General features: G+C 36.5%; 1 protein-coding gene across 6 annotated transcripts in view; it reads left to right on the top strand.

The window, feature by feature from the left end:
* Positions 1–21,534, top strand: part of STIL (STIL centriolar assembly protein) — a 62,286-nt gene extending 40,752 nt beyond the window's left edge. For 3 of the 6 annotated variants that reach the window (XM_032607262.1, XM_032607292.1, XM_032607282.1), the window contains 5 exons: positions 4,582–4,747; positions 5,955–6,183; positions 10,530–10,743; positions 12,029–12,279; positions 20,031–21,534. In XM_032607262.1, the coding sequence (XP_032463153.1) occupies positions 4,582–4,747; positions 5,955–6,183; positions 10,530–10,743; positions 12,029–12,279; positions 20,031–20,820 (1,650 nt within the window). In that variant the 3' untranslated portion in view covers positions 20,821–21,534. Of the gene's footprint in view, positions 1–4,581; positions 4,748–5,638; positions 5,734–5,954; positions 6,184–10,529; positions 10,744–12,028; positions 12,280–20,030 lie in introns of those variants that run through there. The other 3 variants (XR_004346069.1, XM_032607272.1, XM_032607299.1) reach the window with 2 other exon arrangements.
* Positions 21,535–24,330: the final 2,796 nt, after the last annotated feature.

Below are 24,330 nucleotides of genomic sequence, written 5' to 3'. Positions count from 1 at the left end.
AAAAGAAATTTTTCTTTCTTTCTGGTCTTTTTTTTTTGCGGTACGCAGGCCTCTCACTGTTGTGGCCTCTCCCATTGCGGAGCACAGGCTCTCGACGTGCAGGCTCAGCGGCCATGGCTCACGGGCCCAGCCGCTCCACGGCATGTGGGATCTTCCCGGACCAGAGCACGAACCCACATCCCCTGCATCGGCAGGCGGACTCTCAACCACTGCGCCACCAGGGAAGCCCTTGATCTTGTTTTTTTAAAAAAGATAATAGCGGCTAAGAAGGTCTTCTAAGCTATTTAGAAATCTTAATACTTGGGATTTATATACTTAAAATATAAATTATAGACTACTGGCTCTGGTGTAGATTATGAGTCATACTTGGAGAACACAAAAGATGATGTAGAAAATGCTTCTATGATAAATTCACATAGTATTTTGCTAACATATTTTTTAAAACTTTTTTAAGGTAACATCTTATTTAACTTTTTTTTTTTAAGATGTTTTTGATGTGGACAATTTTTAAAGTCTTTATTGAATTTCTTACAGTATTGCTTCTGTTTTATGTTTTGGTTTTTTAGCCACGAGGCATGTGGAATCTTAGCTCCCTGACCAGGGATCAAACCTGCACTCCCTACATTGGAAGGCAAAGTCTTAACCACTGGACTGCCAGGGAAGTCCCTATTTAAATTTTTTGAGAGTATCATAACATTTTCTATATACGTTTCTATAGAACTTTCTTATTCTGCATAGGCTTCCCTTGTTATGTACAAGAAATCGTCTAATTGGTCTCATCAATTATTTCAGCAGCTTGAAGTTTCTGCTTTTGCAAACAGTGCAGCAGTGAACACCCTTATACTTGTATCTTCTGTATATATGCATGTACCACTGTGGCATAGATCTCTAGAAGTAAAATTTTGAAGTCAAAGGGAACACACATTTAAATGTTCAACGGTACCCAAACTTGCTCCTCTTCTAATATTCAAAGTCTTATTTTGGTGTAGTGGTTAAAGAGAGTGAGCTCCTTGGGTTCTAATCCAATTTTGGTGTGACATAAGTTATACAATCTTGGGCAAGTTACTTTATGTGTCTGACTTAAGTTTTCTCATCCACAAAAGAGGAATATACATAAGTGTATGGAGTTCTAAGGGCTGAATGAGTTACTGGGTAGGGGCCAAGAATAGTGCCTGGCATATAGTGCTCAGTAAATGTTAACTATTATTATTATTTTCATTATCGTTATTATCTCAGTTAATGACATCACTTCTCATCCTGCTGCTCAGGCCAAAATCCTATGCATAAAAACCAAGGCTTTTACTTTTCTAGCTGTATCCTGAACTTAACTATTCTTTACCATCTTTCCTGCTACCACTCTAATTCAAACCATCATTTTCTCTTCTCCATACATGCTGCTTCCAGTACTGTTCCCTCATGTTTTCCTGCAGTTGGAAACATGAGAGCCATCTTTGTAAAGCCCAAGTCAGATCATAGGGATCCTGCTTAAAACACAATGGTTTTCCATTGCAATTAAAATAAAATCAAAATTTCTTACCTTGACCCTCAAAACCCTTTGGGTTCATCTTCTGTCTCCCTCTCCTCGCTCATCTCTTGCCACTGTCTTCCATGTTGACTACACTTCAGCTGCAGTGGTATGCTTTTTGTTCTTCAAAAACACAAACATCTTTCCACTTTATGTGCTTAAGCTTCTAGTCCCCTTTGCCTGAAACATTCTTCTAATTCTACTAATGGCTAGCTCTTTCTCATCATTCAGTCAGGCCTTAATTACATGTGTTAGTTTTTTGTCTCTAGGGAGCTCTAGGCAGGGAGCTTCATCACTGTATTCTTTAAAAGATTCATCACTGTATTCTTTAGCACCTTGAATAGTACTTCACTTAAAACAGTTGTTTAGGGCTTCCCTGGTGGCGCAGTGGTTGCGAGTCCGCCTGCCGATGCGGGGAACACGGGTTCATGCCCCGGTTCGGGAAGATCCCACATGCCGCAGAGCGGCTGGGCCCGTGAGCCATGGCCGCTGAGCCTGCGTGTCCAGAGCCTGTGCTCCGCAACGGGAGAGGCCACAACAGTGAGAGGCCCGCGTACTGCAAAAAAAAAAACAGTTGTTTAATACATATTTTGTAACTTGAATGAGTGAAAAAGGCCACCAGAAAGGCTATACCAATTTAATACTTCAAAAATTTTCCCATGTCTCTAATACTGGACATATCTACTCTTAAATTGTTATCAGTCTTTATTAATAGAAACTTTTGATTTGCATTGTATTATTATGAGTGATCATTTTATTGTTTATTGGCCATTTGTATTTTCTTACTATAAAGTCTCTGCTATTTACCCATTTTTCTATTAAGTCCTTTTCTAATCAATTTATAAGAGCTTATTGTATATTAAGGAAATTGGTTCTTTATCATCTGTATGTGGTATTTCTTACAGTTTGTCTTAAGTGTTTTGTGTTTTAATCATTTGTACAGAATATTCCAGCTTAGACATAATTAGATTTATCAGTCATTTTCTTTTTGGGTTTTGTATTATGTTTAGAAGAGCCTCTTCCCTTTAAGATCATAAAAAATTTAGTCTTCATTACCACCACGCCCCCAGGATTATATTTGTTGCTTTATTTTGGTATATGAGATAAAAGATTTTTTTATTTTTAATCCTTAGATGACTGACTCCATATATTTACTGAGTAATATATCTTTTTGTTAATGATTTAGAAATGCATTTTTTATTGTCTAATTAAAGTATCATGTGTTTGTATCTGTTTCTGTACTGTGTTCCCCATTGATCTGCCTGTCTATTCCAGCACTATTACCATTCAGTTTAATCTCTATAGCTTTATAATAAATCTCTTATCGAGTACTTCCTAGGCAGTCTCTCTAAACCTCACTTTTCTCAGCTGTAAATTGAGCGCAGTGATTGGTATTATATGTAGATTTGATGGTTAAATGAATTTATATGTATATGTATATATATTCACACACACACACACCTGTCTGTCTAGATAAAGTGCTTACTGTAGGATGAGGCTATAGTCAACACTCAACAAATTACAGTTATTTTGTTTATCTCTTAGTCCTCATAACAACCTTAGTTTTAGGTAATGTTGAAGCTCATAGTAGCTAAATAGCTTTTCCAAAAGGTAACAGAGTAGGATTTAAACTTATATCCTCATGACACTAAAGCCCACGCTCCAAACCACTATAAGTACATATGCCACTTTGTATTATTAATGCAGGTCGTATTTCTATTGATCTCAACAATTATTGATAATACTTATTTTCCTATATTAATAAAGTTAATCTACTAAAGTTAATGAGTTGAACACAACAGTATAACTTACAGGGAAATAGAAAATTACAGTGTTTAAAAAGGGAGGCTTTTCCACTCCTAGGTGTATATCCAGGTGAAATGAAAAAATATGTTCACACAAAAACTTGTATACACATGTTCATAGCAACATTATTTATAATAGCCAAGGATGAAATAATCCAAAGTCCATCAACTGATGAATAGATGAACACAGTGTGACATTATCTATACAATGGAATATTTCAGTCATCAAAAGGAATGAAGTACTGATAGGTACTACAGCACAGATGAACTTTGAAAACGTTATGCTAAGTGAAAGAAGCAAGATGTAAGGCCACATATTGTTTGGTTTCATTTATATCAAATGTCCAGAATAGGCAAATCTACAGAGACAGAAAGTAGATTAGTTGCTGCCAAAGGCTAGGTTCTGGGGCCATGGAGAGTGACAGCTAGTGGGTACAGAGATTTTTCGGGGGTTGATGAAAATATTGTAGAGTTAGATGGTGGTGATGGATGCAGACTTTGTGAATATCCTAAAAACGATGGAATTGTATACTTCAAAGGGATAAGTTTTATTGTATGTGAATCACATCTCAATTTTAAAAGGAGGAGGGGAAGCTTTTGGTGTTTGAACTTCAGCTTTGCTACTTGTTAGTTATGTGATCTGGGCAAGTAACTTTATTTTTAGTGCCTCAAGTTTTTTTCTGTGTAAAGTGTGCTTAATAGTAGTACATTCTTCATGGGGTCATTGTAAAAATCATACATAAGAGCTCTTATTGTAGTGTCTTGTAAACAGGAAGCATTCAGTGTTAGAGACTGTTATTAATATTTCCAGTTTCAGCATGACCAAATGCGGGCAATTCTGGTTAACTTTTATAAGATGAATCTTCTGTAAAAAATTGTTCAAATTTGGTATATGGAGTTAGAGTATGCCTCCTATCTTACTTTTGGTTTGTAAGTGAAATAGGCATAAAATGTTTGAAGTGTTAACATTAAGGCTTTTCTATGTGAGTGTCAATTTATGAATGCTAATCTAAACACCTGTATGTTTTTATTTTTAAATTTATAGATAGCCCACTTAAGTTCTTAATAACTAATGACAATGATTTTCGACATTGAGTAAGTTTTATGGTATAATGTAGTTGAAATGTGAGAAAATATAGTTAAAAGTCAGTTATTTATAACGGGGTCACTTTGTAATTCATTTTTAAACTCTTATGCCAGTTTGGTTGATTACTTCACTGTCAGTGTAAAGTATGTTTTTAATTGATACAGATTCAGCGTTTGTTGGAAGCACAGTCTCTGCAGCCCTGTTCCCCTAAGACAACCACTGTTGAAGACACAGTGCAAGCTGCCAGACAAACGGAGTTGGTTTCCATGGAAGCACAGTCTCCCCCTGCTTTGCACATGAGAAAAAGTGTAAGCATTGCTGTAAGCACAGGTAATTTCATTTTTTAAATTTGTACATGGTACACATAATGTCAAAACCAAGGTGATGAGAGTATAACTTAAGTCTTTGTGTAATTTTACTCTTTCTGAAAACTATACCTGAAAACAGATTGGAAACCATATAACATAATATATTGTTTTTGCTGCTTTCTCAAGATGAACCCCCAGTTCTAATGAGAGAAGTCATCTGTGGTTTTGAGGGATCAGGGAAGGTTTCATCTATGCAGTGTTATTGATTCTGGGCTTTGAAGGGAATGTAGAATCTTAGTTGGTGGAATTGAGAGATGGCAGAACAGATGGTAGAGAAAATAGGGCTCAGTGGGAAAACACAGAGTTCTGAGTTGTCTAGTACTCTACACATTACTATGTCATGGAGAGGCTTTACTGCATATTTCACAAAGCCATGTCTACTTCATTTGGTAAGCAAAATAGAAGGCCTTTTTTTAAAAAATTTATTTTTGGCTGTGTTGGGTCTTTGTTGCAGCACGCGGGCTTTCTCTAGCTTCGGCGAGTGGGGGCTACTCTTCATTGCGGTGTGTAGGCTTCTCATTGCGGTGGTTTCTCTTGTTGTGGAGCACGGGCTCTAGGCGCGCGAGCTTCAGTAGTTGTGGCACGCAGGATCAGTAGTTGTGGTGCACAGGCTTAGTTGCTCCGCAGCATGTGGGATCTTCCCGGACCAGGGCTTAAACCCGTGTCCCCTACATTGGGAGGTGGATTCTTAACCACTGTGCCACCAGGGAAGTCCCGACATTTGATTTTTAAATACTCGCCTGATATTATGTATGTCTGATACATCTCTAATATAGTATCATAAATATTGTATTTAAGAATCAAAATCAGAGAGCCTAGGGATTTGCATTTTATATCTTTTCTCCTGTTTTTCAGAACAGCAGTTTTCAAAACACATATACACCCCAAATCGTATTTAGAACCTTGATAGGTAAAACACATCATTTGAGAGCCACACCTCTTGAAGAGGTAGGGCCCAGAATGTCCTCTTTCCCTTTGTACCCCAGTTTTCTCTCTTTTCACCTTTCACTTACCTCTTCATGGCATTTCTGAGAAAATATAATCTGAAAACAGTTCTGGGTAATTGTGTTAAACTAATATAGCTAGTGTTACTTAACAAAGGTTTGTCAGAGAATTATTTTTATAAGTGAATGTTTGTTTCAGTATCTGTTAAATCATCTAACGTCTAGGTGCCAGCTTGTTTTGGAATGCGGCAGGTGATGATCAAGAGCCTGAATCTCAGCTGAGACAAGATGATACCAAGATTTCCAGTGAGGACATGAATTTTTCTGTCGATATTAATAATGAAGTCACAAGTACTCCTGGTAGTGCATCTTCATTAAAAGCTGTTGATATTCCCAGTTTTGAAGAGAGCAACACTGCTGTGGAAGAATTTAATCAGCAACTTTCTATATCCAGGTAAGATCTCTTTGATTCAGTATTCATCTTACCTCTTTTTTTCTTTTTAAATTCTAATATTCTTCTGGTACTCTAACTCAGAAACTGTTTGTTTTCTAAAAGTATTTTCATTGGTGTCTTTCCTAATGTGATTCCTATGTAACAGACAATTCTTTTCTCTTTTTTTTGAATTTTCTTTTTTGGCCGCATTGCGTGGCATGCGGGATCTTAGTTCCCTGACCAGGGATTGAACCTGTGTCCCCTTCAGTGGAATCGAGGAGTCCTAACCACTGGACCATCAGGGAATTCCCTGTAACAGATAATTCTGAGCCTTCTAGAACCATTCCCAGATGTCGCTCATTGGATGTGCAAAACAGTCTGGCTGAATCAGAACATTTGAAGAAAATTTCAAAAATATGTATGCTCAGGCCTCACTGTAGAGATTCTGATAACACTAGATCCCAGTTGGAGCTGGGGTCCTGAATTTTGTAAATTTTTAAAGATTTACCATATTGCAATTATATATGTATAGCTAAGTCTTTATTTCTGAGAGATACAACCTGTTACCTGAGATATACTTCAGAATAAGCTGGTGGGGATGAAATGGCTAGGGGTATAGTTGAAGTAAGGTAGACTGAGTAGGTAATTTTAAAAAGTGATGGTACATAGTGATTTGTTAAACTATTCCCTCTTGTGTCTGAAATTTTTCATTATGAAATTTTCATTAAAAAAAGACAAGGATTGTGAAGTAATTTAGATCCTTAGCAAATTTGGAAATAAATTCAACAAATATTCTTTGAGTTTCTGGTATGTGCTGCCACAGAACTAGGCCCTAGAGATTGAGCTGTAGGTCAGACAAAGCTCCTGACATCATGGAATTTCCATGAGTTGTAGAGACAAACAGTAACTACATCGGCAGGAAATCATATAATGACAACTGCCTGAAGAAAATAAACCAGGGTGACCAAGTGGAGTGTAACTGGGATAGTGGCATGGGAGTGAGGGAGCATTATTAAGTAGGGTGGTGAAAGAAGCCTTCCCTGAGGGGGTAACATTCGAGCAGTGGCTTGAATGATGAGAAGAAGCCAACCATGACAATATCTGGCAAAGAGTGTTCCAGGTGGAGGAAATGGCAAGTGTAGATCCTGAGGTGTGCCTGAGCTTGAGAGTTCCAGAAACAAGCAGGAAAGCCATTGTGGCTGAACTTAGTGACTGAGAGAGCACAGGAAATATGGTCAGAGATAACAGGCAGGAACCAAATTATGTAGGGCTTTGTAGGTTGTAAAAAGGAGTTCTGAATTTATTTTGTGTTCGTTAGAACCAGGGAGGATTTTAAATAATGGGCTGGTATGATCTGATTTTCATTTTTTAAAGGCCATTCTAGCTGTTCTGTGGCAAGTGAACTGATGAGGATTAAGAGTGGAAGTAGGGAGACTCGTTAATAGACTAAAGACCAAGTGAGGTGAAGGTGCCTTGGAATTGACTGTGGTGGAAGGAATCAGGTGTAGAATAAATGTTAAAGGTAGAGCAATAATGTAAGTTAAAACACTACAGGGTAATATCACATGAAACAGTTTTAAAAGAGGTGAATTCAGTGGTGGGGGGGGCATGGGGCAGGCAGTTGATTACTTTTTAAAATTATAAGCCTTTTGATAATATTTGACATTTTAAATTATTCTGGTTACAATAATGATTAAAACAATAAATACACCCCTCCAGAAAACTAGAAATATTTATCTGCTTTGCTCAGTAGAGTATATGTCTTAACCTTACAATTCAATTAAGTACTCATAGTATGTACCACAAGTGTATTAAAAAGATCTGTATATGTGTCTCCCCGACTAGACTGAATTCCTACAGGATAGGGATCCTACTCATTTCTATATCTTTAGGACTTGACCCAGTGTCTGGTTCCCCATGTTAGCTCCTTCATAAACGTTCAGTGATAGGAAGAGCAATTTGGGGTGAGCCCCAAAATAAGTCCACATTTTATTTGGAATAATTATAGAAACTGAGAACAAAGAGGCATGAACTGTGGTTATCCTTATTTATTCTCCCTAACTTCTGTAAACTGTAGACTATCAGGAATTAGGAGGTTTTACCCCTGAAATAGTTTTTAAGTCAGAACTTTAAAAAGTCTCCAATCCAGGGACTTCCCTGACAGTCCACTTGTTAAGACTTTGCCTTCCAATGTAGGGAGTGTGGGTTTGATCCCTGGTTGGGGAGCTAAGAGCCCACATGCCTCTTGGACAAAAAAACAAAACATAAAACAGAAGCAGTGTTGTAACAAATTCAACAAGGACTTTAAAAATGATCCACATCAAAAAAAAAATCTCCAAGCCATTGTGGTTTTTAACTTCAGAAACAGATCTGAGTTCATTGATAGAATGCAGTTAATTGCTTTTTCAGGGCAATTAACTAACTCTGTTGATTCCAACATATAACAGATGTAAATCTGATCTTTGTTCAGCATAATATATGACTTGGATTAAATAGTATCTCCAGTGTTGTATGTGGTGGTTTGGGTGCTTCTTTAGGAGATTCTTCCCAAACATCTGGTCTGATTCATGCTGTGGTTCCCAGTGCTAAGTATTCATACATGGCACCTGGCCACTTGGGTTCCCTGCCCTCTTTGGATGTCTTGCTGAATCAGTCTAATGTTAAAGCAGTTTGTGACAGATAAAGTTTTTGGCTTGCAGCATATATGGTAATTGGCTGCTTTTTCCAGGGGAGAGTGGTAGATGATATTTCTTTTGACACAAGCTTGCTTTTTTTTTTAAGAAGTCGTGCTTTGGACATACCTACTAATACTTGCCATATTAGAATCATCTTTAAACAATTTTTTTTAATTTGAAATCTTTAATGTTTTGGTTCTTGTCTTCTTTTTTAGCTTTTATTTTTGTTTGATAGGTTAGACACCAAGACACATATTTTTAAATTCTTGAAAATGCAATATAGTAGAGTGATTAAGAGCATGGTGCCAAACTGCCTGGATTTGAATAACAGCAGTGTGACCATGGGCAGGTCTCATAATGTCTGGATGACTCTGTTTTCCTGTCTATAAATGGAGACGGTGAAAGTAGTACCTGTCAGCATTGTTGTAAAGATTAGATGAGTTAATGTATTTAAAACACATAGAATAGTACCAGAATTAGTACCTAATTATTGTCATCATTTAGCTAAAGGTAGAATAAGGCAAACTCAGTAACTGACATGGACTCTCCTTATAAAGTGCTTTTGCAAATGTCTGCATGATAAAAATCCTGCTCAGTACAAGTACTTTCCCAAAAAGCCATAAAATCTCTAAAGGCTGGATTTCTGCTTCTACATTTGCATTTTGGTATTTTCACTAAAGTGAAATTAGTTAACATGGTTGAAGATAAAGGTTCAATGTGATATTTAGGAAGCAAGGGGATAGCAGCAGGAGATGAAGAGAACTAGCAGTTATGGACCACCCACTATGTTTATCTGGTACTATGCTAGGTACTTTGTATCTCCTTTAATCCTGTCTCATGTTTTTCAACCCAGGGAGGTGGATATCATTTTTCGCATTTGATGAATGAGGAAACTGAGGCCCAGAGAGATTAAGAAATTTGCCCCAGACACAATGAACAAACTATATTATAAATGAGAATATATGTGACCTAAGAGATAAAAGGAAGTGCTAATGGGGGTTGAAAGAAGCAAGAGGACATACCCAGTTAAGGTTTTAGAACATCATAGAGGAAGCAAAGTTTTAAAATGTCCCTCGAGCAGTAGACAGGATTTTGGTGAGAGTGTGCCAATTTAAAGGCATTAGAACAGTAAGTCTTGGCTCAGTGGCACTTGAAAATACAGGTAAATTGGGGCCCTTCACCACTTCAGAATCTCTGAAGGGAGAGGTCCAAACAGTTGTATTTTTTAAAACTTTACAAGTGATATTGATGTGTAGCCAAGATTGAGAACTGTTCTGTTGTAGACAAAATTTATGGGCAGAATTCAGAGTACTGTTAGTAATCCAGCTTGTTCAGAATATAAAATAAAACAGGCATTGAAAGAGATTGGCTGAAAAGCCAAGTTGACTACCAAATTTCAGAGAGCTTTGACTGACAGTATAAGGAATTGTGTTTGTTTTAATAAACCTTTTAAGGTTTTTGCTTGTTTTTTTTGTTGTTGTTGTAAAACAAAATAACATAGAATTTACCATCTTAACCATTTATATACAGCCAATCAAGATGAAATGCTTATCTAGTACCACTGAGAGCTGACGGTACAAACCAGAATGCTGCCAAGTCTTACCCCGTTCTCCCAAAGTTACTGCACTTCAAATATACATTAAAGATACCTTGATAACTAACACTTACTTTATATATGTATGTCCTTTCAAGCAGCTCTTCTCCACTTGTGAGAAAAGAACCTGATGTGCCTGTATTCTTTCCAAATCCTCTGCTGGCGGAGAGTGTAAGCATGTGCTTCCAAAGTGGACCAACAGAGGGCGCCACTAATAGCTCTGTAACATCAGGGGAACCCAAAACTGAGCAAGTAATGCAACCCTTGCCTCATCAACCATCTGATAACCAGAAACGATTCCAGGATGTGTTGGTAAGAAAATGTAAAGCATTTCATCTTTTGCGTGATGGTTATTTAGTCTGGGGTATGTGAGTTAAGCCTTTCCTATCCTTAAACTGATTGGGACCTTGATATAAAAAGTTTTTCCCCAAATTAATGATATGTCACTTATTTCTTTTAGCTTTTCATAAATTATGATAACCTAAATTCAGTAACTCATTGTAAGCATGCCAGTCATCAGATACTTAGATAGCCAGGAAAAAAATGTCTTGTTTTAAAAGTATGTTGACATTATGCCAAATTCAAACTAAAGTTAGTACCAGAAAAATAAGCGAGAGTTTGCAGGAAACTTGAAAATTGGAAAGTAGTAGAATATTTATGATAATATTTACTGACTTTAGTTCAGATAAGCAGATTTTTATTGAATACTTAGCTTAGTGTAAGAAAATGAACTAAGTGGATAATATACAGATGAATATGACCATCTCTGCCTTTGAAAACCTATGGGAAATAGCCCATGGATACCAGTAACAAATAACTATAGGACAGGCTGAGAAGTGCTGTAAGCAAAGGCAATACACAATAAAAAGGGGTAATTCTGGTTGGAGGAAATAGTCATCTTGGAAAAGCTAGAATGTAAACTGGGACTTGAAGGTCGAATGACCGTGGCTGTCACTTACCAATTGTAGACTTTGGAACATTTGATTTCTCCATTTATAATTGAAGGCTAATTAAACATACGTCATAGGGCCCTAAGTATTCATGAGTTAACACATATTTGTTATTTGCCTGCTAGGTCCTAGACTGGTGCTAGCAGCCGTGTGCTCAAGGGAATGAAATATGATTTAATGTCAGGAAGGCAGAGATAGGATCACAGGTCATTCTCATTCAAAGCGAGAAAAGAGAGGAGTCAAATTCTCAAAGTAACATAAAGATCAAACTTATAACTCTGAAACATTATCATTTTTCAAATGAAGGCATGATTTTAAACTTTTGTTTGTAAAGAATTTACTATAAATCCTTAAAAATACTTGAAATGTTACTCAAATGATTTTAAATCTTTTGGTTTTAAAATGAACAAATTCTGAACAAACATTCTAAGTTTTCTGTAGGATCTGATGAAATCATTCATTCATTAAGATGGGCTTCTTTTATAAAAACTCCATAAAACTTGGCAAATGTATTTGATATTTTGTAGAATTTAGCAGGATAATATTTTGCTCTTCTCTGGCATTACTTACCACTATTATTTGCATTTTTGTTTCCTAAGACTGTTAATAGTGATTTTTCAAATATGTCCTTTTTCTTTTTTCATCAGGGTCAAGGGAACCACCTATTGAATAACTCCCACAAGGAAACTGAGCAGCCATCTACCAAAGCAGTAATCATCAGTCACGAATGCACCAGAATGCAGAATGTTTACCATACTAAAAAAAAAAACCATGATTCAGAACCAGTGGACAAAGATTGTGTTCTTAATGCAACCCTTAAGCAACTAAGAAGCCTTGGAGTAAAAATTGATTCTCCTACTAAAATGAAGAAAAATGTACATAAAGTGGATCATGCCAGGTAACTTTAAAATTTGTTTTAAAAGATAAAGAAAAATTTAAATGTATTGCAGCTGTCTCATGAAAAAAGATATAAGCTTGCCACTCAATTCAATTGGCTTATCCTTTTTTCAGGGTCTACTATATGATGAATATAAGAGATTGTTTCTACCCTTTAGATTTTTCTAGTAGAGGAGAAGGTTATATACCTAAGTAATTTGAGGGATATTGGCCAACAATATGCTCTGGGAGTCTTATAGAAAGAGAAATGAGCTTTTGCTCATTTTTGATGTCTGGAAAAGTTTTCCTGGAGGTGATGGAGTCTGCGCCAGCTACTGGATGTACAGTTAATGCAGTTGTGCCATCTAAAAGGCAAAAACATTCCTTTTTGTGCGACTCCCCTGGTGGCGCAGTGGTTAAGAATCCGCCTGCCAATGCAGGGGACACAGCTTCGAGCCCTGGACCGGGAAGATCCCACATGCCGCGGAGCAGCTAAGCCCGTGCACCACAACTACTGAGCCTGCGCTCTAGAGCCCACGAGCCACAACTACTGAGCCTGTGTGCTACAACTACCGAAGCCTGCACGCCTAGAGCCCATGCTCTGCAACAAGAGAAGCCACTGCAATGAGAAGCCCACGCACCACAACACAGAGTAGCCCCCTCTCGCCGCAACTAGAGAGAAAGCCTGCACGTAGCAACGAAGACCCAACGCAGCCAAAAATAAATAAATTTTAAAAAAAGATTATTTCCTTTAAAAAAAATTCCTTTTTGTAGAAATGTGTTTTGAAGAATATAGTTATATGAACCTTACTTATTGCTCACCAGTTCCAACTGGCCATGTTCCTCTGTTTAAATTCCTCTTCATCAAAGATCACCTCAACACATACTTGTTTTAAAGAGGATAAAATCTGGAAATTATGTTATTAAGGCTAGTGTGCTTTCTATTAATTATTTTTGATGTCATTTTCTAGTTATAAAAATAATACAATTTCATGATTTAAAAAAATATCAAATAACATGCAAGAATATCAGATAGAATGCAAAAGCCCCCACGTCCCAGACTCCTCAGTCTGACTCCTCCTAGGTTATTTCTCTTAACTATTTCTTTGGTATTCTTCTAGAAATGCTCTAGGCATGTTCAAGTATGTATCTGTGTGATAAGTGTTGCAATTTGGGGTTTTTGCTTAACGTTATATCTTAGGTACTTTTCTTTATAGGTATATGCAGTTCTTTCTCATGCATTTAAACAGCTGGATAATATTCTGTTGTGCCCATGTACTATAATATAGTGAACCCAAGTTCTCTGTTATTGGACTTTGAGGCTGAATCTCTTATTTCTTATCTCAAACAATGCTAAGTGAACATCATTCTACATATACTTGTGCAAGTGTCTTTGTAGGATAAATTCCTGGAAATAGGCAGGATCAAAGGATATGTGCATCTGAAGTTTTGGTAGATGTTGCCATTGCCCACCAAAATAGTTTTACTAGTTTATACGCCTACCACCAGTGTAGGAATGAGTCTAGCATTTCTGAAGGTTTTATTTCAATACTCTTGGGATAGAGGCTATATACATCTGTTAAAATGCATAAATCACCCTGTTATCTGTGTGGAGCCCTTACGTTTTGGTATGGCTGCCTGTAGGGAATAGTTTTTTTGTTTGTTTGTTTGTTTGTTTTTGCTGTACACGGGCCTCTCACTGTCATGGCCTCTCCCGTTGTGGAGCACAGGCTCCGGACGCGCAGGCTCAGCGGCCATGGCTCACGGGCCCAGCCGCTCCGCGCCATGTGGGATCCTCCCAGACGGGGGCACGAACCCATGTCCCCTGCATCGGCAGGCAGACTCTCAACCACTGCGCCACCAGGGAAGCCCGGGAATAGTTTCTAAGTAATGTATTTCTTCATAGTGGCCACCCTGTTTTAATCTCTTAAGTGTGAAACATTGAAATGAATAAATTTTCAGTATATAATGAACTTGATTCTGTTTTTAAATGCCTATAATGAAATGGAAAGTAAAGCCTTTTTGATGTATCAGAGTGGAGTAGTCACATTCTTCTCTTTATTTAAATGACAGTTTATATTATATATTTATGCTATAAAAATAGTACATGCTCGGGGTTGGAATTTTACAAAGTGAAGAAAATGTCATCTGAACTAATAACACCCAAAGAAAATTAGGAAACAAAGTTGCTGTTTTACTATATATATAATTTTGTTTATTTTTCCTTACTTACCATTACAAAATAGACGTTTTCATTTAATATTGTGGGCTATTCCCATTTTTAATATTCAATTACCTATATGAGTTGAAAAATCCATAGATATACATTCATAGATAGGATTTTAGTTTCATGTAAGATGATTTTCTCAAGGAAGTAAAAGCTGATGTGAAAAAAATTGTTTTCAGTTCAAAACAATATATTAAATTAATCATTTCCATAGACGGGTAAACTGGCTAAATTTTACAATGATATAGCTATATCTTCAGATGAAAACTTTTTAAAAAAGCTTTATTTTATGTTATAAATTGTGTAAAATATTGTAGAGCTTTGGAAATAGAGTTTGATATTTGTTTTGTTTCCATTGTCAAAGTAATATGTTTATTTTGGAAACCTTGGAAAAATTAGAAAAGTAGACACGGAAAACTCATATTCAGGGGAATTCCCTGGTGGTCCAGTGGTTAATACTATGTGCTTTCCCTGCTGAGGACCTGGGTTCGATCCCTGGTCGGGGAGCTAAGATCCCACAAGCCGCGAGGCCAAAAAAAACCAAAACAAAACATATTCATACCAACCAACTTCATTTATTATTAAAAATTTTGCTTTTGTATTTCCTTTTATTTTTCTAAAATAATTTTAACAGCAACCATTTATTGAGTGCTCATAATGTATGAGGAACTGTGCTGAAGTTTTATGCAACATTATTTCAGTTAATCCTTGCAATAATCTATGTGATAGATACTATTATTATACATGTGTTATAGATGAGGAAATTAAGTACCAGTTTACTCAAGACCCCACACCTGTAATTTTAAACTTACTCTTCTAACTCCAAAGTCCATAGTTTTTTTGTTTTGTTTTGTTTTTTTACTATTTTGCTCTATGCTTATTGCTTGTTTAATTTTTTGGTGGGGTCTTAACGGTGGTGTATATTTTGCTGCTTTGTGTTTTGACCATACTGTACATACCCTCCCAAAAAAGTGTTTTTGGTTTTACACTGGAAAATAATCATGTTTTCAAAGTTGTTGTAACGTCTTCTAAGCATCATCTTTAGTGGGGAACTAATAAACCAGTAAGTAGGGCATAGTATTTGTTTACTTAACCCTTCCCCTCTTGTCAGAACTGAGTCAAATTGTTTTCAATGTCTTACTATTTTAAATATTGCTATGATAAACATCCTTTTGCCAAGATTGCATTTTTTAGGTTTAGGATTATTTCCTTAGACTAGAGTCTCAGAAGTAGAAAGACTAAGTCAAATGGTAGGAAAATTTTAAGGCCGTCACTACATTGCTTTCTGAAAGAGTAAGATTTTTACCTTCCTACCAGCTATATGTGTTAGTAGTTCACCAATACTTTTACTCATTTTACTTCAATAAATATATAATGAGCTGCTACTGTGAGCCAGCTATGAGAAATATCATGGTATACAAGATAACCTAGGAAAGACATCTTTCCCCTCATAGATCTTATAGTTCAGTGGAGAAGATGCACAAATAAATAGTCAATTATAAAATACTCTGATACCTGCTATGAAAAGGAAGGATATAGTATATCATGGAAGCACATAGGAGAGGTACCTAGCATATTTTCATACTGTATTATAATTACCCTATATTAAAATTGACCATTTTAAAGATCTGTGCTAAATTAGACCAAAAATTCTTAAATTATCTTTAATTTATATTTTATGCATTATTAATGGATTCTCTATATTACTGTGATTAAAAATGAAACTGCACTGAAACTATTTCTCTAACACATATAAGTCATATTTTGTTGTCAGTAGTCTTAGGCTGAGAGGAGATTCCAAGCATAAGACTATCTAAAGCCTACCTAATTAATTCACGTTGTTTCACAGTTTGTCTTGAACTTAGTTCTTTTAGTATAATCTCCTACCACTCTCTACTACCAAATTCCAGTTTACCCATCTTTGGCATTTGCAAAGTTCCTTGCTGTTAGTTTTACCTGGGATGCTCTTTTTTATCTTTCTGCTTGCCAGAATCCTTATCCTTCAAAGCTGAACTCAGACGTCACCTCCTTTGTCGATGTTTCTGGGACCTCTCACCAGAATATTGATGTTTTGTACTCTCAGAGTACCTTGTTTCTAATAAATTGTATAGCATGTTCTTGTGATAGCCTTTCCAGCAAGATTGTGTTTTATCTGTGAATCCTCATTGCCTCTACCACATTTGGTGGGTCTTCATGGATTGATAAAGGAAGGAAATCCAAACTACTCGGGTCATCACTGAAGTTTACAATGAACGCCTTATTTTTATAAGTTCCTCTGTAATACTTATTGTCAGTATTTATGGCCTTGTGTTGTTATCTTTTAACAGATATTGGTGTAATATAGTTGGTGTGCTGAAAGTTCATAAGGCAGTTGTTTAGAATTTAAGACCCATTTTTCCTATAGAAATAGTGTATAAATTGTAGTTTGGTATTCCAGAAAAGTAATCTTTGTAATCCTTGTAATGCCTGTTGTTGTCCTAGTTCTATAAACCAGCTACCTTTGTCATTGTAGCTATGTGAAAACTTATTTCACGTTCCAGTTCTGGACTGCAGGAGCATATCTTCTAGCCAGAAGAGTAGCTGAGACAGGGGAAGGAAGATTTCCTTTCTGTTTTCCTGTTCCGTAACACTGCAGATTAAGAAGGTCCAAAAACAGGAAAACAATGAAAGAAGGTCCCAGACATACCTAGAAATTGTAGGGAAGATGGAGGACTGGCAGCAGCCTCTACAGGCATATTCCCAATTGGAGTGACCTTTTGAATTCAAAACAGATCCTTAGCAGTCTCTCTAGTTATTTCCTTGCTCTCTACTTGAAAATGGTATGTTTTCTCTAGTTGAAAACCCTATGTAGGATAAGTAGGAGGTAACTAATTGGGATTCAAACAGGACAGTAGTCAGGGTTGGTTTTCATCTTTAAGTAAGCTGGAATAATTCCCTTAATTGATGGCATGTGACTCTCATATTTAAACATAAATGGACTCTCATCATCCTTTTGTGACTGTATATCTAATGAGATTCTAATATAGTATATCTGTGATCAAGGCTTTTAGGATTTGATCAGTGGGATGGCCTACTTTTGCTTTTCATCTTAATAACCCTAGTGTTTATATGCATTTGTCCTGAGTATTATTGATTTGTTTTGTTTTCAAAGTAATGGTGTTTCCTCCAGACCCCAAATCGAAACTAGCTAGCTGTGTTAGACAATGAAACTTGAAGAACCTTTTGAACTGATATTGATTGTTTTTATGGATTTATATGGATCTTTTAACCGTTCTATAAAAGATCTATTATTACTCAGCCATAAAAAAAGAATGAAATAATGCCATTTGTAGCAACATGGATGGACTTAGAGGTTATCATATTAAGTGAAGTAAGACAGAGAAAAACAAACGTCGTATGATATCACCTATATGTGGAATCTAAAAAAAATGATAGAAATGAACTTACTTATAAAACAGAAATAGACTCACAGACATAGAAAATAAACTTATGGTTACCAAAGGGGTTGGGGGGAGGAGATAAATTAGGAGTTTGGGATTAACGTATACATATTACTGCATATAAAATAGATAAACAACAAGGACCTACTGTACAGCTCAGGCAACTATATTCAATATCTTATGATAACCTATAATGGAAAAGACTCTGAAAAAGAATATATATATATAAATAACTGAATCACTTTGCTGTACACCTGAAAATAACACAACATTGTAAATTAGCTATACTTCAATTTTTAAAAATGGTTTTAAAAAAAAGATCTAATTCAAATTAGATCTACTTTTTCTTAATATTTAACATTTTGAATTAGAAGTTTTTATTTGCCTTCATATTATTTACATTAATATTATCTATAGATATATATTTTTAATATGTACAAATCTGATTTAATATGCAAATTGCTTATAATTTTGAGGAAATAGGCAAAGAAAGTAGAAAAATGACTTTATATTCAGAAGATATTAGCACTATGAATATATCATAAAAGAATAATATCTAGATAGATTGGTACTATCTCTTCCATCTTGTTAAGACAGTCTCCAAAGCAGTAAATACCAAGAAGGTTGAGGAAGAATTCCAAGGTAGTTATAAAGAACAGCATTATTAAGCACATTCTTCCATTGTTTGGTAATGACATCACTGGTTTTAGGGGATATTGATGGTTGAAAATAGTTTCTTCAGAATTTCAGGTACTTTTGAGAATAAAAATACTTGATAGTTATTTGGGTTTTGTGAGGGTAGGGATGCAGGCAGTGGCTGGCATGTATAAAACAGCTGAATTTCTTCGTTGGATGGTATGGAAAGTCATAGCATATTGTTTGACTGGAATATAATAATAATATATTGTATATTATATATGTATTATATATATAATATAATAGTACACAGAGGACTCTGATTTTTAGGGAATAGAAAAACTCTGATAGCAAAATACAAATTGCTGAATACAGTGTAGTGAAACAGTGGTTATAGAGTCCCAGAGAGTAAGGCAGACCTGGGCTCAGCTTGCCAGTTACTAGCTGTTCAACTTAGGGAAATTAGTTAAAATCTCTATTCCTTAGTTTTCTCAACTGTAAAATAAAGATAATAATACCTATTCATTCAGTAAATATTTATTGAATGCCTACCCTGTGCGAGGCACTGTTCCAGGCACCAAGGATACTGCAGTGGTGGGGGAAGGAGACAAAAAATCCCTTGCCCTCATGGATTTTCATGAGGGAGCTAGACTATAAATAAGAACTGTGAGTTAAATATATAGGTAGCCATAAGTGCCGAGGAGAAAACAGAAAAGTAGGGGAAGAGAAATGTGAATTGTTGTAATGGAGAATAAGGTTGAAATACATGATAGGGACAACGTCCCAGAGAAAGGTTTCTGCAAGAATTAAATAAGGCACTGAATGTTTAGCAGAGTGCCTGGCACATAATAAGGCATCAATAAAAATTAGCAGCTATTATTGTATATGTGATATACAGGAAAAGGCAAGTCAGTTGATTACTGTTAATGAGTTAAACCAACCAAAGTGAGTGAGGATTATATCTAACAAAAGAAAATTGGTGTATACACACACACACGCACACATGTCCATATCCAGAGACTGGTTGATATTTTTCATTCATTACAAATGGAATCTCTTCAACTATGAACAATGTAACATTCTGAGCTACTCACCAAATCTTGTAATGTTATATTATCAGATGTGTTTTCTGTTTGATTTTATTTATTTTTATTTTACCAATATTAAAAAGCTTTACATTTTGGGGTCTTATATTTGGTCTTAAAACCATAACTGATATAAATTTAGGAAAATTAATTTGTGTTCCACTTTCAGTCTTTGCATCATGGATTACCTTCTAGGTTATCATAGTTACCCCTTGAATGTATCTGGATCATCAAGACTTAGATGTCTGAGCTCTCAGATAAAAAGCACCATCAAGCTTAAAGCTGAAGACTTACTGTTACCTTCATAGAATGGAACATATTTACAATTACACTGTTTAGTACTCAAAATAAGATAAATGATGGCCTGCTCTGTTCTGTCTTTCAGTGTGTTGGCATGCATCAGCCCTGAAGCAGTGATCTCTGGATTAAACTGCATGTCATTTGCTAACGTTGGCATGAGTGGCTTAAGCCCCAACGGTGTGGATTTGAGCATGGAGGCAAATGCTATAGCTCTGAAATATTTAAATGAAAATCAGCTGTCACAACTGTCTCTCACTCGATCAAACCAAAATAACTGTGACTCATCTTTTAGTCTTCTACATATTAATACAGACAGAAACACAGTGGGCCTTAGTTTAATTTCACCAAACAACATGTCATTTGCAACCAAAAAATACATGAAGAGATATGGACTGATTCAAAGCAATGACAATAGTGAAGATGAAGAGGAGCCTCCAAACAATACAGATACCAAGAGTGAACACTTAGTGAATCAAAACCTTACATGCATAGCTGAACAACTTGATTGTCAGAAAGAGCCTTCTAGCAATGCTTGTGAGGTAACTACTTGTTGTAACTGTGACTCCATGGGCACCCACACAGATATGCCAGTATTGAGAAATATTACAAATGAAGTTGTTCAGCCAAAAGCAACACCACAGTTGAATGAAAACCCAGATTTCTTGTTAAAGAACCTTAAATCAAGTCCTGCAGTGAAACTCCGAACTGGAAAAGCAGAGTTCATCCAACATCCTGAGAAAGAAAATGTAAGGGACACTCCGATTTTTCCTGAAAGCTTGAAACCTTCTGACACTTTAAAGCAAATGAATAGTATGAATTCAGTAGGCACCTTCTTAGACGTGAAGCGTCTCAGACAGTTGCCAAAATTATTTTAAACTTTTAATTCCCCCGCCCTCCTGATGTGAGGATGGGATGTCTCCTGAAGATACTTATGGAAGCCAGAGCCTTTTGATAGTTTTGGAATTCCTAGTCATTCTAGGGATCACTCTTTCTTGGTAGCAGCTGATGGCAAAGAGCTGAACAAGTGACCTGATTGTCTATGAGATGGCTGGCTATTAGGAGGGCTAAATGCCCTTTGTTCAAATAGTGGCGTTCAGCATCACTGGATTTTTTTTTTTTTTAAACAAATCCTAAGATCAGTTATTTCAACAAATTTAGATAAGCAGATGCTATCCAACTATGAATCTGAATTGCTCTTTTATACTGTACATTTTGAAAAGTGAGTCTGTTTTCCTAGCATTTTGCATCTACCCAGCATCACCAAAAGAATATAAAGTTATCATGACCCTGAGTAAATTAGCTAAATCAACCCCTATTGAATTTAAGGGGAAAGTTTTATTTTTAAAAGTAACTTAAGATCTTTTATACAAGGAGTATAGATGTTGTCTTAAGATGCATATTTGTTAAATACTGTGGAAGTAAAACTTTTGCACTCTTGTGGGTTGGTGTTAATGTAACATTTTCAACATATAGCACTAGCTATCACATAATAAGAAAATTACTGAGTATGAGTGTGTTTTATAAACTTTGTGAGTTTTTCAGATGTTTTAATATTTTTTAATGGAACTTAATAAAAATGTCTAGATGGACTCCTTTCCTTTGTCCTCTGCTGTAGCATATCCTTCTCCACTTTAAAAAAAAAAACTTTTTAGACTCCCCAAAAATTACAAAAATGATACAGAGTGTTCAGGTGTACCCTTTATCCAGCAACCCCCAATGATAATATCTTATATAACCATAGTAAATGATCAAAACCAAGCAATTGACATTGGGTACAATATTCGTAACTAAACCACAGACTTCCGGTTTCACAAGTTGCTGCACTCATTTATTTACTTTTTGGTGTATAACTATGAAAATTTATCACTTATAGATTTGCATAACCACCACTACAATCAGCATACAGAACTGTCCCATCATCACAAAGAAACTCCCTAGTTCTACTCCTTTAAAATACAGCCTCCCTCCAACACTAACTCCTGACAACCAATGATCTGTTCTCTATCACTGAAGTTTTGTCATTTTGAGAATGCTAATATAAATGGAATCATAGTGTGTAATTTCTTGAAATTGGTTTTCACTCAGCATAATATCCTTGAGATCCATCCAACTTGTTTAGTGCATCAGTAGTTGCTTCCTTTCCTCACCTTCTTAAAAAATAAGTTTTAAATTGTTATTTCTGAATGTAAATGAAAAAGTCCTCATTCACTTGAGAGAGAAAGCTCTTCTGCTGAAGTTAAATTAAGACGTCGTTGCCTTATATCAAAATTTGATATGTAAACTGGAGAGAAATGGACTTTGGGTCTCTAAATACCCAGCTGGGGCCTTCTAAGGTAATAATCTGATGAAACAATTTATACTTAGCCAGCCAAAGTATGGCAACATGATGCTCTCTGCTGTTCCCCACTGGAGCTAGGCACCAGTTAGTGTACACCTCCCTGTTACATTGCCCTTTCAGGTTAAAATCAAGATATAGAAGTGTCACTGATGGTGATTCTCTGTGTTTACCTTTGTTCCCATTGGCAACGTCTGGGGCTTCGGTTATTTTAATAAATATTTTTAAAATCCACTTATAGCTTTCATTGGAGTAAATTTTTAAGTAATGGAATTGTCATCGCCACTTCAAGTGTGTTCTGTTTAACTTTAGCCCTCAGTGTTTCACCCAAGAGTGAGTGTAAGTACAATTTATATTGCATATTATTTAAAAAACTGAGAGAATGCTGATTCACTGACAGCCTCATTAACTATACCATTATCTCTGGGAATCCTGTAATTTTCACACTAAACAAGAAGCTCTCTATCTGAGCAATAAAAACTGAACCCAAGGCTTTTTAGGCTTTTTTTTTTAGCAATACAAACTGAACCCAAGGCTTTTAATTCCATCACTGCTGTTAGCACATCTAATTCAAGGCCTCTGATAAGACACTTAAGCAGTTTTGGAGACTGAATTTAGACTGTAGATTAATTCAACAAAACATGTCTCCTACTAACATCCAGAGAAGAGGGACCATCACTGAAGCCTCTCTAGAAGTTCTCTAAGAAGATAACTCACTCTGGAAGTTATCTGACAAATTAGTATCTACAATAGCTTTTCGGCATCTTTGGAAACAGCATTAATACAGGAAAAGTTGGATGAAAAGACTTTGGAGATGATTGCCTCTCAAGTGACGTTTGTCTGAATTTTTTTTTTCATCCAGTCCCACAGAATACTGTTTATAGATATGTGGGTGCTACGTCAAATGGAATAAGGAAATGATGGAGCTTCTATTACCTGGGAAAGAAACCTGTTAGTCTAGGTCCTGGCCAGTCGGCACCTCCACACCCTTCATCAAATGTCCCTTCACTCAACCTCTGAGCCCCTTGATGGTTAATTACTCTATGCTCACTTGTCCTCTGCCTTACCCTGCCTGTGCTAAATAAGCTCCAGAGAAGTGGATGTAGACATGTTAGACATAAGTCTTGCCTTTGCCAGCTGTAAAGGCTCTAGGGAAAACATACACACTGGAAACAGTGGCACAACCGTATGAGACAGTGTATGATGAAAAGCCAAAACGAGTGATTCGGACTATGAGGAGCCACAACAGTGTAATCACGATAGCTTCCATCTTTTAAGACTTAACTACATGCTCACAGGGCGCTGTGCAGAGCACTTCACATGCCTACGAGACACAGATCTTGAGCTGAATGAATGATTTTGAATACTACAGTCAGTGCTATTTCAGGTATGTGCTGTCCTCCAAGCTGCCGGCCTTATTTTCTGCCAAGAAGTCCCCCTGCCCTTTAGCCAAGACCAGAAACTACTGGTTTTTTAGTCAATAGTCCTAAAGAAGGGAACCCCAGCTCTGTTAATATTAAAGAGTTCACGTCAATGATTTTACATCGTGGTAACCTCTACTGAGATACTGTAACGTCTCCAGGAAGTTAGTGGAGCAAAAGAGTTTTCTGTGCCCTTGTTTTCTAGACATTTCTCTCTTTTTTTTTTTAAGATTAATATATTTATTTATTGGCTGCGTTGGGTCCTCGTTGCTGTGAGCAGGCTTTCTCTAGTTGCGGTGAGCAGGGGCTACTCTTTGTTGTGGCGCGCGGGCTTCTCATTGCGGTGGTTTCTCTTGTTGCAGAGCACGGGCTCTAGGCGCACAGGCTTCAGTAGTTGTGGCATGCGGGCTTCAGTAGTTGTGGCTCGCGGGCTCTAGAGCGCAGGCTTGGTAGTTGTGGCGCACGGGCTTAGTTGCTCCGTGGCATGTGAGATCTTCCTGGACCAGGGCTCGAACCTGTGTCCCCTGCATTGGCAGGTGGATTCTTAACTACTGTGCCACTAGGGAAGCCCCTAGACATTACTCTTGAGGGCAGAACCTTTCCTAGCTCCTAGATTAACAGAGACCTTT

Source organism: Phocoena sinus, chromosome 1 (genome assembly GCF_008692025.1).
Source record: "Phocoena sinus isolate mPhoSin1 chromosome 1, mPhoSin1.pri, whole genome shotgun sequence".
NCBI classification, from domain to species: Eukaryota; Metazoa; Chordata; class Mammalia; order Artiodactyla; family Phocoenidae; genus Phocoena; species Phocoena sinus.
Note: the sequence above shows the minus strand (reverse complement) of the source record. Positions and strands in the feature narration are given on the sequence as shown.